At 45.3% G+C, this 19,244-nt stretch overlaps 1 protein-coding gene across 1 annotated transcript; it reads left to right on the top strand.

Annotated features, from left to right (window-relative positions):
* Positions 1 to 490: 490 nt before the first annotated feature.
* ATP7A (ATPase, Cu++ transporting, alpha polypeptide) lies at positions 491 to 18,864 on the top strand. The gene is made up of 22 exons (XM_010147153.1): positions 491 to 598; positions 3,517 to 4,006; positions 4,739 to 5,473; positions 7,209 to 7,415; positions 8,429 to 8,592; positions 9,102 to 9,263; positions 9,828 to 9,904; positions 10,056 to 10,281; positions 10,614 to 10,847; positions 11,145 to 11,236; positions 11,645 to 11,772; positions 11,951 to 12,090; positions 12,387 to 12,521; positions 13,312 to 13,506; positions 13,726 to 13,908; positions 14,652 to 14,865; positions 15,381 to 15,527; positions 15,955 to 16,097; positions 16,441 to 16,644; positions 17,173 to 17,290; positions 17,767 to 17,869; positions 18,588 to 18,864. Exons 1-22 carry the CDS (start codon positions 491 to 493, stop codon positions 18,862 to 18,864), a joined length of 4,482 nt encoding a protein of 1,493 aa, XP_010145455.1.
* The last annotated feature ends 380 nt before the right edge of the window (positions 18,865 to 19,244 follow it).

The raw sequence follows: 19,244 nt of genomic DNA, 5'->3' as shown, positions 1-19,244 counted from the left end.
AAGACTTTTCTGAATGAGGTGTGGGAAAAGCTTGACTTGCTTCCTCAGGCTCGTTTCCGTATCACTTGGTTTTGCTAGCGTAGGATAGCATGCGAATGTGGAAAAGCAGGATGCGCCTGCGCTCACGTGCCACCCCCTCTCGTTGTAGCACTCCAGGCGCTGGTGTCTCGCGCTCTCACTTGCTGCTCCCTATGATTTCTTCCCACCAGTGAGTCAGTTTGCTGCATGCAATTAAATGATCTCGATTGTTACACAAATCAAGTGATAAATGTCTGAACACTTTCCCTTTTTGAAAGTTCATAGGAATAAATACCCATGGTTCTCCTTCCTGCTCAGCTTTGCTCAGATTTTCATAGGTACTGGACTTACTTGTAGCCAAGTGAATCCCTTTTGATTTAAATTTTGATTTCAGTCTCTGAAATTCTTTAAGAACAAATGTCCTAATTGTTTTTGACCAACAGCAATGAGAAGACCTGCATAGCATTTGACGATGGAGGCGAAGTTGATAGTCATCGGTGTGGAGGGGATGACGTGCAACTCCTGCGTTCAGAACATCGAGCAGCACGTTGGGAAGATGAATGGTGTCCACAGCGTTGAAGTAAGTCATGCTGTTGCTGTTTCTTGCAACGCTTGGCTCGTGTGTGAGAAACCATTATGAACTACGCAGCAAGGGAGGAGAAGGGTTTATTGTGTGCGCTTCACGGGAAGCTGATGTTGGACGGGCACTAGTGTGTTCCTGGTGTAAGAGAAGCACTTACTTTACTGCAGTGGGAGCTAAGCCATTGTCTGTTACTCTTAAGTAATTTTCTGTTTTACAATTAATTCAGTAATGAGAAAAAAGTCAAAGCAGGGCAAGAACAGGAAACTTTTAAATAAGGTAAAGCAAAAGCGGTCAGACTTCTACTGATGGAGAGAAAGCCAGCTGTCCTTGTCCCTTGTACTGAATAAATGGCAGTATTTGCTCACGCACTTCCAGGCCTTTTCTTTCAAACCAGTGGTACACAGGGGTCACTTGCACAGGTTCACAAGCAGTTGTGGGCTTGAGGGGTCCAGTGCATCGTGTTGTCGTTGACCTACCATGAAGAATAATGCTGGTTTGTTGTGGTTTGTGAAATCAGAGCAGCAGGTAGTCCAGGGGACAAAGGACAGTCTTGCTAGCTCTTTCAAGCATTAGAAGTTTCCTTTCCTCTGTACTGCCCAGGAGGAGATGGGAGGAGGTGCAGCAGAACTGTAGTCTTGAACGGTTAACAGAGCTACTTGTTTTGGCCTTAATCCAGGCTTCTTAGTCTGACTTGGTTTCAATTTTTTTTTTTCTTAGAGGAGTTATCAGTATTTTCTTACTATTTTTTCTGTCGTGGGCAAAACATTGGGCTGTAGGGTATTCCAGGGTGAGCTGCTTGTTCCTACACAACACATCATTTTACAGTAGCTTTGATAATGGAAATAACATAAAAGCTGGGAGACTCCTGTTAGTTTTTTGACCCAATTTGTGCTAGTAAGAACAATAGTAGCAACAGAAAATTACCAAGTTGAATTATTTAGTATCTAGGTTCTGCAGTTGTGCTGCAACATTCTGCAGTGGTTCATTTCATTCTAAAGAAAACTTTATCTTCCTGATTTCATCGAAGGGTAATTTCTGTTTCAGTGGTTATGTCCTCTTAGACTGACACTTTCCTTCCCAGAATAGGGTACTCTGTCTTAACTGGGGAGCATGTGACTGTAACCGCTGGTTGGCTTGGAAGGGCTCGCTGCACCGTTCTGTACAAAGGCAGATGATGCTCTAGTTCGGTTTCCTTTTGCCTGAAGTGGGAGTTCACGTGCACACGCAGAAATGTTGGTGAACAGCAGTAATATTTACAATACGCCTCGTCTTTCGTCTTCCTCCAACTTCACTGGAGCTTTAAGGGGACAGAAGGCTGTGCTCTGGCACCAGGACCTTGCCTCGCTGAGCAGACCCTTGTAGAAACGCAGGTACCACTGTTACCATCCGCGGCATGGCCAGATCAATCGCTGCGCCTCTGCAAGCCTGAAGGCTGAAAGCAGCCTGCAAAATAACATCCCTAAATAATCCTCCCTTTCTCCCTTATTCTAGAAAAAGGTTTGTCACCAGCCTTCCTTTTTATTGTTTCAGCTAATTTCTGACAATATCCAGATGACGAGATAGGATAAGGTGGAGAAAGTGATACTTCAACTTGACTGATGAGAATGTGCGTCCCGTAGTGCCTTTTACTTAAGGATTGAAGCAGGTTTTTTTCAAGGCCAGTAATACGAGTTTTGTGTTTAGGTTTTAAGGTAAATGCCTTATCCCAAAGCTGAATACTACTTCTAAAACTGGTCTTGGCAAGAAGATACGTTACAAAAACAGTCTGAGTAAAGAGGACTGTAAGAAACTTTGAGGTCATAGTTGGTAATTATCCTTATTACAGCATCAGAGCTTCAGTTTAGGCAGATCATTTGCTTTGGAAAAATCTCTGAGAATAGTAAACCAGGGTTTTGTTCAGTGCTTATGCGTTAGGTCGGCAGGGGAGATGGATGTTAGATGGCTAATGCAGGCGAGCAGGGCTGCCTTTAGGTGGTTTCGCCTCCAAATGCAATGAAACCAATAAATCTCCATGTTGCTAATTCTGCTGAGGCCCATAATTGGGACAAAAATGAAGGAAGGTGGTTCTTAAAATGATTTAACTGGTCTAATTTGATTGTGACTCTGGTCTTTAGGTCGTACCTTTGCCCAGAGGAAAGATAGAATTGAATGATAGTGTGTTGGGCCTCTGGCAGCCATCGTCTCTCCCTTTTGGAAACGCAGTAATTGCGTTTGATATATCATCAGTTGGGAGCTAATTAAATTGAGGATATTTGTACCATCTGTTGTGAAAGGTTAGTACCAATTCAGGCCATCTTTTGGTCATCAAAATGTACAGAGAGAGGAAGACCAGCTTCTTTAATATCTGTCATAAATCAAATGTAGAAACAAGAGTTCTGTGCAGTCTGATGTGCATTATTGCTCGTAGGAAGTTAACAGCCTCTGCCTACAACGCCTAGAAATACTGGACTCCTTTCACTGCTACTTAACTCTGTGGGTTTTCTCAAAGAGTGCTTTCTTCCATCCTTGTAGCCTAAGACTAATTCCTACTAACTGCAGAATTGTACATGGGATTAGATTTTTTTCTGTAGGCTCTTTGCTTTTGGGGTTGAAATGAGTTAGTCATCGTAATTCAGGAGTTTGGCTCTGGAAGTTTCATTACATCAGCTGATGTCGTAAGAGTGTTCAGACAGACTTGTAAAGGACTCTGAAACTGTTCTTTCTAGCCACCGTGTTACACAGATGAGCAGAAGTTCCTTTGTGGTGGCTGCTGGTTTGGCTTTGCTCCTCAAGGTGAGCAGTGACGGGTGAAGTTACACTGGACAAGTGTTACTAATATATGCCAGTAAAAGCTATTTCCAGTCTGAGACAGGGTTTCGTTCTCCTCCTAGTACTGCAGTTTGCTGAATTGGTTTGTTCTTTTCTTCCCTTGCAAGGTGTCTCTGGAGGATAAGAATGCCGCCATCATTTATGACTCAAAGCTGCAGACTCCAGCCACGCTGCAGGAATCCATATATGACATGGGATTTGATGCTACACTGCCGGATTCCAACCCACAGCCTGTTTTACCCGACACTATTTTTCTTACTCTTCCTACTCAGTCAGCTCTAACGTCTAAACAGATTTGTAGTATGCTGCTAAAGAACAAAGGCATCGTGGATGTTAAACTGTCCACCGATCACAAAACTGCAGTGGTGACTTTCATTTCGTCCATCGTAAATGGCAAGCAGATCATCCAGATGGTCCCAGGAGTAGATTTAAGTATCCCTTCGCCAGAGGTAGCGCCTGGAACTTGTGAAGATTCCGGCTGGTCTCAGGCAAGTAGTGTTGTGCTGCGCCTGAAAGTAGAGGGGATGACCTGTCACTCCTGCACCAGCACCATTGAGGGGAAGATTGGCAAATTGCAAGGAATTCAGCGGATTAAAGGTAAAACCTCAGTGTGGTTTTGTGTAAATTGGGATTGACTGCGCTGTTCTCTGATGGCACTGTGGAGATGCCTTGGGTTTAGGTTAGGTAGCTTAGCGGGACAGTTACTCTTCGTGGTACCAAGTATTTAGTTACATGTGGAATTTAGACAAGTGAAGAAAGGGGCCCAAATTGTGGTGAGGCTGTTGCTGTAACGTGTGTGACAGTACTCAGCACTTGTGTTTTGGTAGGGAGCTTGGAGTAGTTGTGTTCCGTTACTTTATTACCTATTATAGAAGTCTCTAATACTAAATGTCTTTTGTATTGTAATAAGTATTAGTTTATATTTTCTGTTCAGTTAAAAATCAGTATTGGCATATGTGTGGTTATATGTAAAAGGCAAGACAAAATTATCTGTATAAATGGCTTTGGTATAAATGTGTTGCCACAGATCCCTGGTAAAAGGATCAACTGAGCAAGAAGTAGTGATGCTGTTGGTGAAAGTTCTGGGGAAGGGGCAAAAAATTGAGGAGGAGGAGCAGAGAATTGTTGCAATACTACACACAAAAAATGGCTGAAGAATGAAATTGTTTGATATTTACCAAACCAGTTAAATCTCCTTTCCGTTGCAGTTACCTTTCTGAGCATTTAAAGCATTGATGGAAGGCTCTGGCAAGATGCGTTGCTCTTGGGGCAACATGCTTATTCTGCTTAGGCAGCAGCGCATGCTTATTTTCCTTGATTAATTTTCAGTGTCCCTGGACAATCAGGAAGCTGTTGTCGTCTACCAGCCCCATCTGATTACAGCAGAAGAAATAAAGCATCAGATTGAAGCTGCAGGTTTCACAGCATCTCTCAAAAAGCAGCCTAGACCCCTCAAGCTCAGCGTGGTTGACCTGGACAGGTTGAGGAACGCTCAGACCGAAGGCTCGGAGGCAGCACGGAAGGAAAGCTGGAGTGGGAATGATACAAAGACAGTTGTCTTCAGAGTTGATGGCATGCACTGCCGGTCCTGCGTCCTCAATATTCAGAGTACCATCTCGGCACTCCCCTCCGTGACGAGCGTTGTCGTTTCGTTAGAGAAGAAGTCTGCTATTATAAACTATAACCCGAAGCTAATTACCGTAGACTTACTGAGAAAAGCTGTAGAGGCAGTGTCCCCAGAGACGTTTAAAGTCAGCCTTCCTGACGAATGTGAAAAGGGAGCACTCCTCCCCATGCCGGCCTCTCCGCTGAAGTCTTCTCGCCCAGCTTTGAAGGAGGCTAGCCAGCCGCTTACGCGAGTTGTCGTGATAAGCATTGAGGGCATGACGTGTAACTCCTGTGTGCGGTCCGTTGAGGGAGCCCTAGCCCAAAAGGCAGGTGTAAAATCTGTTCATGTCTCTCTCTCAAATCGGAACGGGACTATAGAATACGATCCTCTGCAAACGTGCCCAGAAGACTTGCGGTCCTCAATAGAGGAGATGGGGTTTGATGCTTCTTTATCAGGTAATCACGCATTAAACTTCTGAATTTAAAGGCACTGTGTGCTTCTGGTTAGGATTTGGTGCCACCCAAGGTGAAATTTCACAGATGATGTATACTTCATGCTTGGCAAGAGATGCTTCGTATCCTCACTGTCAATGAGATAATTAAATATACATGCACTTCCTTTAATCCATCAGGTTAATTAAAAATGGTTGAGATATCTGGGAGTGTAAATGTGGGATAAATACTGATGTTGGAATGGTGCTCCAGTTTGCTACTGCATAATATTTACAGCATAACTGTGGAATCGGGGCTTTACTGGCTGCGAAGAATACTATGGACTGCTGTGCTGTAGTGTCGTTAACAGCGAATTGTGAAAGACTTGGCTCCTGGGGAAGGAAGAGGGGTTTAACCAAGGTCAGGCGTGACTGAGGAGTGACAAGAATCTGGAGAGTGTGGATGTCACTGTTAAAACAATTCCGTTGTGAGAGAACCCTTAGACAGCAAAGCACCCCCCAGCCACTTGCTCGCACCCCTGGGGTGGCATGGGGAAGAGAAGGGTAAAAGAGTGAAAACGTGTGGATTTTAGACGAGGATAGTTTAAGAGGCAAAGCAAAGGCTGTGTCTGCGAGCAAAGCCAGGAGTTAATTCATTACTCCACATCGGCAGGCAGGTATTCAGCCATCTGCAGGGACACTGGGTTTCATCATGCTGAATGGTTACGTGGGAAGACCAGCACCGGCGTTCTGAACATCCCCCTTTCCTCCTCTTTGCCCCAGCCCCTGTTGCAGAGCATGATGCCATATGGTGTGGGGATATCCCAACCCTTTGCTCAGTCAGGATCAGCTGTCCCAGCTGTGCCCCCCAGCACCTTCTTGTGCACCCCCAGCCCGCTCGCTGGTGGGGCGGTGTGAGAACCCAAAGGCTGCTGATCCTGCGCAAGTGCTGCTCAGCAATAACCAAAACATCAGTGTGTTCCCAGTGCTGTGCGCTCACAGATCCAAAAGATAGCACCGCATGAGCCTCTCCGAAGAACATTAACCCTGTCCCAGCCAAAACCCGTACAGAGACTTGCTGTGAAGACTGGTGCGCTAGAAGTAAGCGCACAGTGGGTGTAACAGGATGCAGAAGGCTTATGGTGAGAATACAGGCAAATATTCATGGGAAGAGAAGCTTCCTGAGGGGACAGGGAAGCTCCACTTCTTGATTCAGTAAGATTAGACACTGAGAAATACAAAGTACAGGACATGAACTGGTTCATGGCAATAACTGGTCAGGTGCCTCCATTTAATTCCTTTCACACTCCTGCATAAACACAGCGTCTCCTGAATTGTGAGCAGCAGTTGTCTGTAGTTTGAGAGCCCTTCTCGAAGGTCAGAACCACTGACTTTGCTCATGAAACATGCACTTGCTCACAAATTCAGTTTTGTGCCACAGGTAAAGTCAATAAAATTGCATGTAAAACTAAGGTTTTAACCTACAGAAGGCGACAAGGGATGTGCAACGCAACAGGCAAGTAGGCTGAGGAAAAGGAAACAGTAAGAAAACAGTAAATTAATCAGTGGCTCAACCCTCAGTCTGGTTTTCTTTTGCTCACTCTTCGTTAATTGCCAGGTGGGTGAGTCTGGTTGACAAGGCACGCACAATTACGGGTGTTTTGGTCTAAATTCACAGTAACCTGTATTTGTGGCTGGCGTAGTGCCAGCTCATACGTCGCTGCGATGGCTGTTAACGTGAGCTGCAATCTCCTTTCCAGCGAGGGCAGAACTGCCTGTGGCAGTAGCTCAGCCCTCACGCGAAGCGCAGCTGGAATCCCACAAAACTGAGCCTCCCTCCAGAGTGTCCCTGACCCACTTTGCTGGACAAGAGACGAAGACGATATCCAAGTGCTACGTCCAAGTCACGGGAATGACATGTGCTTCGTGTGTAGCCAACATTGAGAGAAATTTGAGAAGAGAAGACGGTAAGATACACGTCAGTGTGATCCAAGGTGCTGCTTCTGGAGACTCCGGCCAGCTTCTTACTTAACGAGTGGGTTGTCAGGTCCCGTCGCCGGCGTGTTCCGCGGGTGAGAAGAGTCTGCTCGGTGTTGGGTCGTAGGATGAAGGCCACGTCGTCCATGACGCTTGGCAGGCACGCTGGCTGGAGACTGCCTTGGTGAAACCAGGAGTTGGGGTGCGCTGCAGGAATATCAAATTCAGATATCAGAAAGTATCACGTACAGATCCCTTAGAAACTAAACTGAAGCTTTTCTACCGAGGGACGTGCCTGTGTCTGCAGCTTAAAGGCAGAAGTATACGTGTCCCTATTGGAAAGGGAGCTGTGAGAGAGGGACAGTATTCATATGCATTAAAGAGACGTAAGTTAATTTTAGCTCTGCAAGTCAGGACAACTACGTCTTTCTTCTGTCAGTGTGATGATTGTATTTGCAGGAGGAAGGAGTTGCATGACTGTGTTGTAATGACGAGTCATTAATGCAGACTGTGTTTAATTATTGTAATGAAGGTGGATGTGTTAACCTGGAGTTTAATTTTTTTCATCCTAGAAAATGGATGAATCTAAATACTTTTCACTTAGAGTAGAGCAGGATTGCACATTGTTATATCTACCCTTTCACCAAGATGTTCTCCCTTGGAGAAAGGGCTGTTAGAAACACCAAATGCAGGTCAGAAAAATATGCAGAACTGTGTTTTTTAGAAGATCTTTCAAGTAAAATTGGATCATCTTTCACATAGCATAGATTCAATGCTTGTGGTTAGACTTAAAAATCTGCAACTCGTGTGGACCAAAACTGATCCATCACACCTGCACTTGGGTACTTCTGTCAGTGGAGCTTCCAAAAAGGATTTTTTGCTCACGTACCTCCAGCATGGTGGTTTTCTCACATGTCACAGACTTGCAGTCGTGCCATCCCATCAGCGTAATGGCAGTGCCTGTCTTGACCTTGATCTGCCATCCACGCGTTTTGTTTTCTAGGAATCCATTCGATCCTGGTCGCCCTAATGGCAGGCAAGGCCGAAGTGAGGTATAATCCTGCTGTCATACACCCTTCAGCTATTGCGGAGCTCATACGGGAGCTGGGATTTGGAGCTACCGTGATGGAAAACTGTGGTGAAGGAGATGGAATTCTGGAACTTGTTGTAAGCTAGTAATTAAAACCCACCACCCCCATCTTTATTTATCTATTGGATGTGCTTATGTCAGCATCCACTTCAATCATGTAATAGAGATGAATTCCCAAAAAATCAAGTATAAGAGGACATCAGGTATGTATCACAAGCTGTGTCGTATCCTGCAGACTGCGCTGGCTCGCGGCTACACTGCAGCTGGAGGAATATTCCTGTGTTTTGTTGATTACTCTGCCTATGGCAGGAATTCCCCATCTTTGTTTTTTCTGTTTTGTATCCAAGTCCAGCTCTGTGTGTACCCCAGCTCTGTGTGTACCCCAGCCAGAGCTGAACAACCTTGTCCTTATGCTATGCTTCCTCCGTAGTGCTCTCATCCTTAACTGCAGAGCTCCATCGTGCTGCTTCAAGCCCCCAGAAATATGCAATGAGTAATTCAGGATAATCCTAAGAACTTTATTTTCCTAATTTTTAAGATGCCTTTGCCGTGGTTTTGGTAACAGGAAGGAACCTTTATTTTACAGGTGAGAGGAATGACATGTGCTTCTTGTGTACACAAAATAGAATCCACCCTCATGAAGACTAATGGTGTGTTGTACTGCTCGGTGGCTCTGGCAACCAACAAAGCACACATTAAATACGATCCTGAGATTATCGGTCCTCGGGATGTTATACAAGTGATAAAGGTAAGTTTCATAAGTTATCCCGTTTCCTGTAACTCTCCAGAGTTACATACCCCAGAAACAAAAGAGGAGGGAAGACTACTGAAGGAAATCTCTTTGCTTCCATCTGTGATTTTCTTAGTGCAGGTTTGTGCAGATAACGGGTCGTTCTGGCTCGAAGGCAATGCTCTGTAATGATTTCATGCTAAGTTTTTAAACAGAAATAGTAAGGAAGCTGGGCTGTGGTAGAGTTTGAGGTACCAGCTAGAGGTTTGCAGAGAAAGAGCCCACAGCCGTGAATACGGCCAGGAGAGAGGTGCAATAACTATCTTGGCTTTCTCCCTCAATTTCTCTGCTTCAGGAATTTTGGAATAGCATCTGTTCTAGAAAAGCTGCTTTCTGCATCAAATTGCTTTCCTCCCTTTGTAAGGAAACTAAAAATTAGTCATATCAGAAATGTTAGTAAAGTAGATGGAGTGTAAGGCTGGCACCATCACTAATCTGGCAATAACTATATGAGCATGAAGTGTCTTTAAAAATTGACTGTTCTTTTTGATGATTATTATTATTGTTTTGATTTCTCCTTAGGATTTAGGTTTCGCTACTTCATTAGTCAAAAAAGATAGATCTGCTAGTCATCTGGATCACAAACAGGAAATAAGGCAGTAAGTATTCCTCCACATACTTAGATTCTATAAATATGTTTGATTCTTCTTTTTTAGTCAAGAGTAAAGTTAAATTTTTTGCGTGGCTGTGCAGATTTGCTGGCTGAAGTGATACCCAAGAACAAATGTGTTTTTCTTTTTTGAATCTGAGGTGGAAAAGGTCTTTCGTTGTGAGTCTCGTTTTCTGCGTTCCGGTCATGGGGCTGATGATTTACATGATGGTTATGGACAGCCAACTTGCAGACGCTCACGCCCATCGCAACATGAGCGGCGAGGAGATGGAGGCCATTCACTCCTCTATGGTTCTGGAATACCAGCTCCTACCAGGATTATCCGTTATGAATTTGGTGTCATTTTTACTCTGTGTCCCTGTACAGGTACGTGGGACTGCGACAGCTCCTATTTCGTTGGGCTTAAACACTCAAAATGCAGGGCAGTGAAGCAGCTAAGTCTGAAAAGGGACTGTAATCGCGCTGGTTCAAAGTGCTTTGGAGGTTTTGTGGATGGGCTGGGGCCTGCTGCGGGCAGGCCAGTCCCTGGGGAGGCTGGTGGGGGGCGAGGAGACCCGAGAGTACTGGGGTAGCGATCACAGCTCTCAGCTGGAACTGGGATTTTGGTCAGGAAGAGACGGAGAAGGCGAATAGCACGGCAGGGGTGGATCCCTCCCTCATGAAGTGCAGCCGTGTTACGCGTGGGTGCTCTGTTACAGGTCTTCGGAGGCTGGCACTTCTACATCCAGGCCTACAGAGCGCTGAAGCACAAAACGGCCAATATGGACGTGCTCATTGTTTTGGCAACCTCCATTGCGTTCGTCTACTCGGTTGTTATCCTGCTGGTTGCAATGGCTGAGAAAGCAAAAGTAAACCCTGTGACTTTCTTTGACACCCCTCCTATGCTCTTCGTCTTCATCTCCTTGGGCCGGTGGCTGGAGCACGTGGCAAAGGTAAGGGAGATGAACGCCCGTGATCTCTGCGAGCTGCAAAGGCTAAGAATTGTTTTGCACTGTTGTGCCCCTTTAAAATAAAACATCCCTTGAAAATCTTTGTTAGGTTCTCGTAACCTTCTTTGCTGTAAATTAATCTTCAGTCATTGCACTAGTAAAAGTATGACATGACTTAATAGAAGTCTGTTTTGCAGAAAGTATTTCTTAACAGGGTAAATTGCAACTTACGCAGTTGTCATTTACCCAGCAATTTGTTTCAGTAGTATAGTCGGAAAAATATGAAAATTATTATTCTAGGGTAAAACATCAGAAGCACTGGCAAGACTAATTTCATTACAAGCTACTGAAGCTACTATTGTTACCTTGGGCCCCGATAACGTTCTTTTAAGGTATCTTGCTTTGTCATTTGCTTTCTCTGTTGTTCCTTTTTTGTTGTTAATATGCTTAATTCACAAATGTTTCCATTCTGTAGACCTGTGAAGCAAATAACTGCAGATTTGCTGGCAGATTTGCCAGATATAAATGTTAAAAATGCAGAAAAAAGTAACACTGCCCTGATTTGTTTTGTTGGAATCTTGCTGATTTCTGCTGTGATAAGAAAATGAGTGGACTTTCTCAACTGGGAGTAAATAAAATTATAATAAAATAATCGTAGTGCCCCCTAAAATGGCTTTTCTTCTGACAGTATGTTAACACTGTCACCCAGTGGGCTTATGCTTTGTGTGTAGTGACAGCTCCTTTTGCCTGGGTGACTTGGGTTAACAGTCTCTTATTAAAAACACTGTACATCATTCTAGTGAAGAGCAGGTCGATGTCGAACTGGTTCAGCGAGGTGACATTGTCCGAGTGGTCCCAGGAGGCAAATTCCCAGTGGATGGTCGTGTGATTGAAGGACACTCCATGGTAGACGAATCTCTTATCACAGGTAAGCATTTGCTTTTTGCACGTGTGAAAACGTTGGTTTTCTTCTCCGTTAAATGAATCTGAAGAAGGGAAGTTGAAGCTGGTGCTCTCCTTGCTCTCTGATTGCACGTTAGGAGTTGGTAGCCATGATAATATTGCTGAAAAATACACCTTGGGATCTGTCGTTGACCTTTCCGTAGGTGAAGCGATGCCCGTGACTAAGAAAGCTGGCAATACAGTTATTGCAGGTTCTATTAACCAGAACGGATCATTGCTGATCTCAGCAACCCACGTTCTTTCCCAGATTGTTAAACTTGTGGAGGAGGCCCAGACCTCAAAGGTAGAGTATTATCAAATTAAGCAGTTGGATTTTGTCTTATCAGGCATCAGCATACCAAATCATTTGAAGAGTGGTTGAGATGGTGTAGATTTGAATTGCAGTTGCATAATGAAGGGTCTTGCTGAATAAGGATTTTGATAGCTGTTGTGCATCTCATCATCTTATTAAGTTGATATGTAATTACAAAGTGTGGCATGCCAAATGCACTGCAAACAGAGCTGTGATTGTGTCTGTCTGGAGGCACAGAAGAGAGTTAAGCAGAACGCTGCTGGAGCTGACATGTTTCTCCTTCCTAGGCCCCTATCCAGCAGTTTGCAGACAAACTTAGCGGCTACTTCGTCCCTTCTATTGTGGCTGTCTCTGTGGTTACCCTTTTTGCCTGGATTATAATTGGATTTGTGGATTTTGAAATAGTAGAAAAATACTTTCTGGTAAGTCTGTCTCCTTAAACACCACCTGAGATACTTGAAAGACAGTTAGCCTGCAAGTCTGCTGGACTGTGGCGGTCCCATTTCTGAACTATCTGTGTGGGCAGTTGGGACTGAAGGTATTACTGTTGTTCTGTTTTTCATATTATATATTTTTTACATGATGTCACTCCTACCTTTAGATTTAAAGAACATCTGCAGTGATTAATCAACTCCTGAACATTAGTGTTAAGAAAATAATAAAAAGTAAATACTAACCATCAAAATTGCCCATTTTCTATCCCTTCGCTGTTGGGAAAAGAAGTCTCTTGTGTCACAAGCTCCACTTCTGCATCTCGTTTTGTTGGCATAGCTCTGTCCAAATTCATCTTTGAAATCGGTGGAATTCATGCTCGTTACAGATGCCAGAGGAGGATCAGGATCTGAACTTGGACCTTAGGATCGCTTAGGTCACAGCTTTCTTGGTTCATGACTATTTCTCATTAGAATTTATTAGTTTTCAGGAAAACAGTCTTCATATCCTCTTCCGTTGTATCTTTTATTACATTAGAGCATAAAAGAGTTCTTGTGGCATGTGGTACCTTATTTAGGAAAATGTCCTGTACATGGATAGCAGGCATATGTGGTACAGAAAGTCATTAATTGTAGCTTTTGCATAATTTGCCTCTGCTTTACTTTTTACTTTTCATCCTTTAGCTCACATTCTCGCAGGTTTCCTTTCACGACAAAGGCAGTGTGTAGCTGAACACGCTGTTCGTTTCCTTCCATTACTGAAATACCCTTCTGCCCCTAGGGTTACAATAAGAGCATTTCTGCAGCCGAAGTGGTAATCCGCTTTGCTTTCCAAGCCTCTATCACGGTCTTGTGCATCGCATGTCCCTGCTCCCTGGGATTAGCCACCCCGACAGCTGTGATGGTTGGTACTGGCGTGGGAGCTCAGAACGGCATACTCATCAAGGGAGGAGAGCCCTTGGAGATGGCACATAAGGTGAGAAACGCGGGTTAGTGTCACGGGAGCTCTGGAGGCTGCTGGTGGTGGTGTTTTGCCAGCTGCTGCCTGAGCAGACACTAACCTGCACATCGGTACGCGTCAGTGAGGGAGAGAAGATCCGGACGTTCAGGAAGTTTGGCTGCGTTGGGTGGTTTTCCGCGGAAGCCGTGCGTTAAAGCTTCGTTCACCGGGTGAAGTCTTCCTGTTTTGCTGCAGGTCAAGGTGGTTGTATTCGACAAGACTGGTACTATTACTCACGGGACACCTGAAGTGATGCAGGTGAAGTTTCTAGTGGAGAGTAACCAACTACCACACAACAAAATGCTGGCAATAGTGGGGACTGCAGAGAGTAATAGTGAGCATCCCCTTGGAGTAGCGATAACAAAATACTGCAAAAAGGTAGGTTATATCTACAGGAGAAGATGCTGCGAGGGCTGGGGCACCTCTCCTGTGATGAAAGGCTGAGAGAGTTGGGCTTGTTCAGCCTGGAGAAGAGGAGGCTCCAGGGAGACCTCATTGCAGCCTTCCAGTACCTAAAGGGGCTACAAGGAAGCTGGGGGGGACTTTTTACAAGAGCCTGTAGTGACAGGACAAGGGGTAACGGGGTTAAATTGAAAGTGGGGAGGGTTAGATTAGATATCAGGAAGAAATTCTTCCCGCTGGGTGTGGGAGCACTGGGACAGGTTGCTCAGAGATGTTGTGGATGCCCCATCCCTGGAAGTGTCCAAGGCCAGGCTGGATGAGGCTTGGAGCAACCTGGTCTGGTGGAAGGTGTCCCTGCCCATGGCAGGGGGGTTGGAACTAGATGATCTTTAAGGTCCCTTCCAACCCAAACCATTCTATGATTCTAAGAGATGAGTAGCTGTGGAAGAACTCTCTGGCAGTGCTGAATGCCTGTGAACAGTCTTGTGTGATTTAGAAAGTAACTGGTGTGTTCAGTCGGGAAAGCTGAGAATTGTGGAGCCAGATAAATCACTCAGTATCGTATTGGATGCCCCAGATAATCAAAACTGGATAATTGATTAAATATTCCTCTGCTCCTGTTCGAGTTAGTTCAACTGCATTTTATTCTGTGGGGTTTGTAAACATGACATGCTTTTATATATTGAGAAATGTTCTCAATTTGCGTCCTTTTTCTTCAGGAACTGGACTCGGAAACCCTCGGGACATGCACAGATTTTCAGGTGGTTCCAGGCTGCGGCATTAGTTGCAAAGTCGCCAATATTGAAGCATTGCTCTACAGGAAAAATAGAATGGTTGAAGAAAACAATATTAAAAATGTGACACTTGTGAAAATTGAGGAACATATGGATGAATCGGTGCAGCCTGCTTTGATTATCGATGCCGACCTACCCAGTAAGCTAACTCCTGATTTTATTCTATACATGGATAACTTTGGCTTCTGCCTCATTAGGATCCTTAAGAATGAGGTCACTTTTGTGCCCTGGAGATCGGAGCTTGCATCGAGGCCCATGTGAAAGGGTTGGTCATAAGCTTATTTCATCCCATCACTCAGGACGTTTTGATTAAGTAAAATTTGAAGTTATATGTTGAATATGGGGCTGAAAAATAATAAAGGAATTGTCTTTCAGCTCTCTCTGTTTCACTGTGCTTCATCCCATGTTCCCGTTTGCTAGCCAGGATCACGTGTATTTGCACAACTGACTGGCTTTCCATCAAGAACAGCTCAGTGTTAGATCCTTCAAGGGCATTGGGCTGTTACACCTAAGTTAGAAGCACTGGGGAAGGGACTAGGTCCTTTGGATTCTCTGCAGTGGTATTTCAGTACCTACTGGGAGAAGCTGGACAAGGATTAGCTGGAGGGAAGCTTCCTGCTTGTGTGATGGTAGGACTGTATCTTTTTCCTTCAGCTACTGTGGCTTCTCAGAAATACTCTGTTCTCATTGGGAACCGGGAATGGATGAATAGAAATGGCCTCCTTGTTAAGACCGAAGTTGACAGAGCCATGACGGAACACGAGCGGAGAGGTCGCACGGCGGTTCTAGCAGCTGTCGACGGTAGGTTCAGTGCTGTCTTTTTTTATTCAGAGGTCGATTTGTCACTGCTTAAACAGAAAGTAACCAATAGTAATGTCATCGTAGTTACACGTGAAGCAGAATAAGGGGATGAAATTACATCATTGGCTCGTTTTAAAACACTTTCACAGGAGAAAAACCTCTTCCTGCCTTTTTAGTTGACCAGAGAGTTGGGCATAATACAAACACTTCAAAGAGCAGATGGGGAGAAAGGAGGAGTTTGTTGTTGTTGGACAGTCCATGCTTTATTGCCTTAAATGTTGCTGCCCCAGTATCTGTTCTCATTCTGCTTCTTACTGTCGATACTGGTTTTGGCATCGGTCTAACTGAGGGAAAAAACTTTATGGGTTTTTTTCCCTAAAGCAATAGAGAGCTTTGTTACAAACACGTTTTATTTCTGTCCTTTTAGGAGTGCTTTGTGGCTTGATAGCTATTGCTGATACTGTGAAGCCAGAAGCTGAGCTGGCAGTCCACACGCTGAGGAGTATGGGATTAGAAGTTGTCCTGATGACTGGTGACAACAGCAAAACAGCAAGATCTATTGCCTCTCAGGTAAGCCGTTACGTGTGGGTTTGGGTTTGAAGCTGCCACAACCCACACACGGGAAGCGTCTTGTGCCATGTTGATGCCGCTTGTGGCTGGCCTGGAACTGGGCTGTTACGAAAAACAGGTCACGTAAACAAATTCAGAATCAGGGGGAACCAGAAAAGCCTTCTTGAATGGAAACAGCATTCAGTGTTGAATTCTGAGGTCTTTTCCTATCAGATGGGTTTGGACTTCAGCTCGTGAGTGATAACATGGGTTTCGGCCTTCCTGGTCACATTAGTCAGGGCAGAAGCTTTGGTAGGTAGTAGAAAAGCTGCGAGACAGGTTTTTGTGCTTTCTCTGTCTTCAGGTTGGCATCACCAAAGTGTTTGCAGAGGTTCTGCCCTCCCACAAGGTAGCCAAAGTGAAACAGCTGCAAGATGAAGGAAAGCGGGTGGCCATGGTTGGAGATGGCATCAATGACTCCCCGGCTCTGGCTATGGCCAACGTGGGAATTGCTATTGGCACGGGTACTGACGTGGCCATTGAGGCGGCTGATGTGGTCCTGATTAAGGTAAGAATTGAGTGCCTCGTTACAAGTAGGTGATGAGAGGGGTTAGAAGGCCGGGGGTGTCCTGAGTGATTCAGACCACTGTGCGCAGCCTTCACAAGCCAGGAGAACTGGAGCAGAGAAGAGATTGTCTTCGTCGTGTTTGTTTGGTGTAGTGGGAATTAGCCGATGGAGAAAACTTCCCCATTTCCTGGGTGTTACAAATTTTGAGGGCATTAGGGTTTGCGAGTAGGCCCTTTGGCAGACATAGATTTCAGTATCGTACCACAGGACCTCCAAGGTTGTAGTCAATTCTTCCTGCATCCCGACCCCATCCTGACAGAAGCTGCGGTCAGTGTGTGCGCTGTACTGCTGCTTTATTTGGCTTTCGGCGACATCTGGAACGAGATCGGTGCTGATTGTCTGCACTCAAGAGAATAGTTACTCCGGTCTGCTACACCCAGTGTAGGCAGTTAGCTTTAAAACGGGACTGTGATGACCCTGCGCGTGTGCTTTTTCACCAGTTTCTCCAACAGCTGTCTTGCCTTGCAGGATGACTTGATGGATGTGGTAGCAAGTATAGATTTATCGAGGAAAACTGTGAAAAGGATCCGGATCAACTTCGTCTTTGCTCTAATTTATAATCTTGTTGGAGTTCCCATAGCTGCTGGTATGTGACTGTTTCCCTGCGGATTGGCCTTCGTGAGTAGAAGTGATCCGCTGTTGTGTGGAAGAGTATCCCTTGCCTGTTCCTGGCTGTGAGCGCAGACTTCTCTGCCTGGGGACAGTGTGGTGGTGTATTTGTGAGCTGTGTTCCTCCCACGTTAGGGCTCAGCACACCAAAATGACTTGAAGATGAAAGGTTTGTTGAATGAGCCTGATCCCATGGAAAAGCAGTTTACTGCCAGGTGGGCAAGACACGCCTACCTCTGAATTTCAGACTGTGTGACACTCCCAGCTGTGTCTGCTGAGACAGGACACACATTGCTGTATTCAAGATTTGTTGTTTAACACTGAACTAAAATCCTGTTTATTAACACACTGAAAATATAACGGAAAGTAGACAGTCCCTGTGGAATCGTGTGTGTGCATATATGACCAGTGCTGTGTTCCTGCTCCGAACTTAGCCCTGTTTTCTTCTGCTAGGTGTCTTCCTGCCCATCGGTTTGGTTTTGCAGCCCTGGATGGGATCTGCAGCGATGGCCGCCTCCTCCATTTCTGTTGTGCTGTCGTCTTTGCTATTGAAGATGTGAGTATGAACAATTTGGTGCTTCATAATTTCCATTTGAAGCGCAGGTCGTTTGCTTTGAGTGGCCGTAAGTGTGGGCCTAAGACAGATTTCAGAGCCTTCTGAAGAACAGTTTGGGCAGGTCTGCGTTCAGCAGCAGTTGGTTTTGTTCTCGCTTGAGGAGCAGAGTCAGCTGGTCCAAAGTGCTTCAGCCAGTCTTTAAAAATGCCGTTTCTGCTGTGCCGAGGAGTGTACAACCCAGAAGCGCGTTCAGCATGGGAAATTCCTTAGTGGCCTCTGTGTATCTGTGAGATACTTCCCTTGTCAGGGCATGCTGGCTTCTGAGACGGTGCAGAAGTGCAGCACTGGGGAGGGAGCGGCGTCTTCCGCTGTTCAGTTAGCACGCGGGGTTTCAGGAGGGCAGAGGAGCTGCTGAGTGCCAGCTGCAGCGATGCACTCTCAGTGGACACGTTTCGCCGAGAGGTTTGGCAGATGCTGGGCACCGCTGAGGCAGTTCAGCACTGAGCCATGCGTGTCAGCTCTCCCTGTTCTGCTGCGTCCTGGCCAAAAAGCACTGAATTAGCTTCCGGTTGTATAGTACCCTTGCAAAACCTGAAACTTTCATCACCGTGTCCTCAATCAAGTTATCAGTGTCTCTGGCTCTGCAGGATCATAGCACATGGGCTAGTTTCTTGACTTATTTTTTTACTTTATCTTTTGGGTTTGTTTCCTTCCTTAGGTACCAGAAACCAAGTTCAGAGAAACTTGAGTTCCGGGCCCATGGCCAGATGAGACACAAGAGCCCATCGGAAATCAGTGTCCACATTGGAATTGATGAGACCGGGACAGGCTCTCCTAAACTGAGCTTAATGGATCGAATCATCAACTACAGCAGAGCCTCCATAAACTCTCTCTTTTCAGACAAGCGTTCCGTGAACAGCATCGTTCTTAATGAACCAGATAAGCATTCGCTTTTGGTGGGAGATTTTGGAGAGGATGATGACACAGCACTGTGAAAGATCTGCCCCTCCTCTCCCATGCCTGCTATCAAAAAGACCAATCAAAACAGCTCCCTAGGAGTCTGTGCATGTACCGGTCACTTCTGGAGGTCTTTTCAGATGTATTTCCTTAATGCAGAAAGCTAGTTTTAAACCAGACTTGCCCAGCATGCGGTGCAGGGGCTGTTGCAGAGAGGGCTGTGTTGCCCTTCCGTGAGGCTTGCAGTATAGCTGGGGGTTTTTGGCCAAATGTCAAAATACCATTAAGGAAACTAAGGAACCAGAAACTTATTTCCCAGCCTTACAACAGGCTACATCATGCATAGTCAAGTTCAGTACTTTGTTAAAAAAATGATCAATTACTGCATCTGCAAAATACTGAAGGTTCTGCGTTTGCA

Source organism: Eurypyga helias, unplaced genomic scaffold (assembly GCF_000690775.1).
Source record: "Eurypyga helias isolate BGI_N326 unplaced genomic scaffold, ASM69077v1 scaffold11012, whole genome shotgun sequence".
Taxonomy (NCBI): domain Eukaryota; kingdom Metazoa; phylum Chordata; class Aves; order Eurypygiformes; family Eurypygidae; genus Eurypyga; species Eurypyga helias.
Note: the sequence above shows the minus strand (reverse complement) of the source record. Positions and strands in the feature narration are given on the sequence as shown.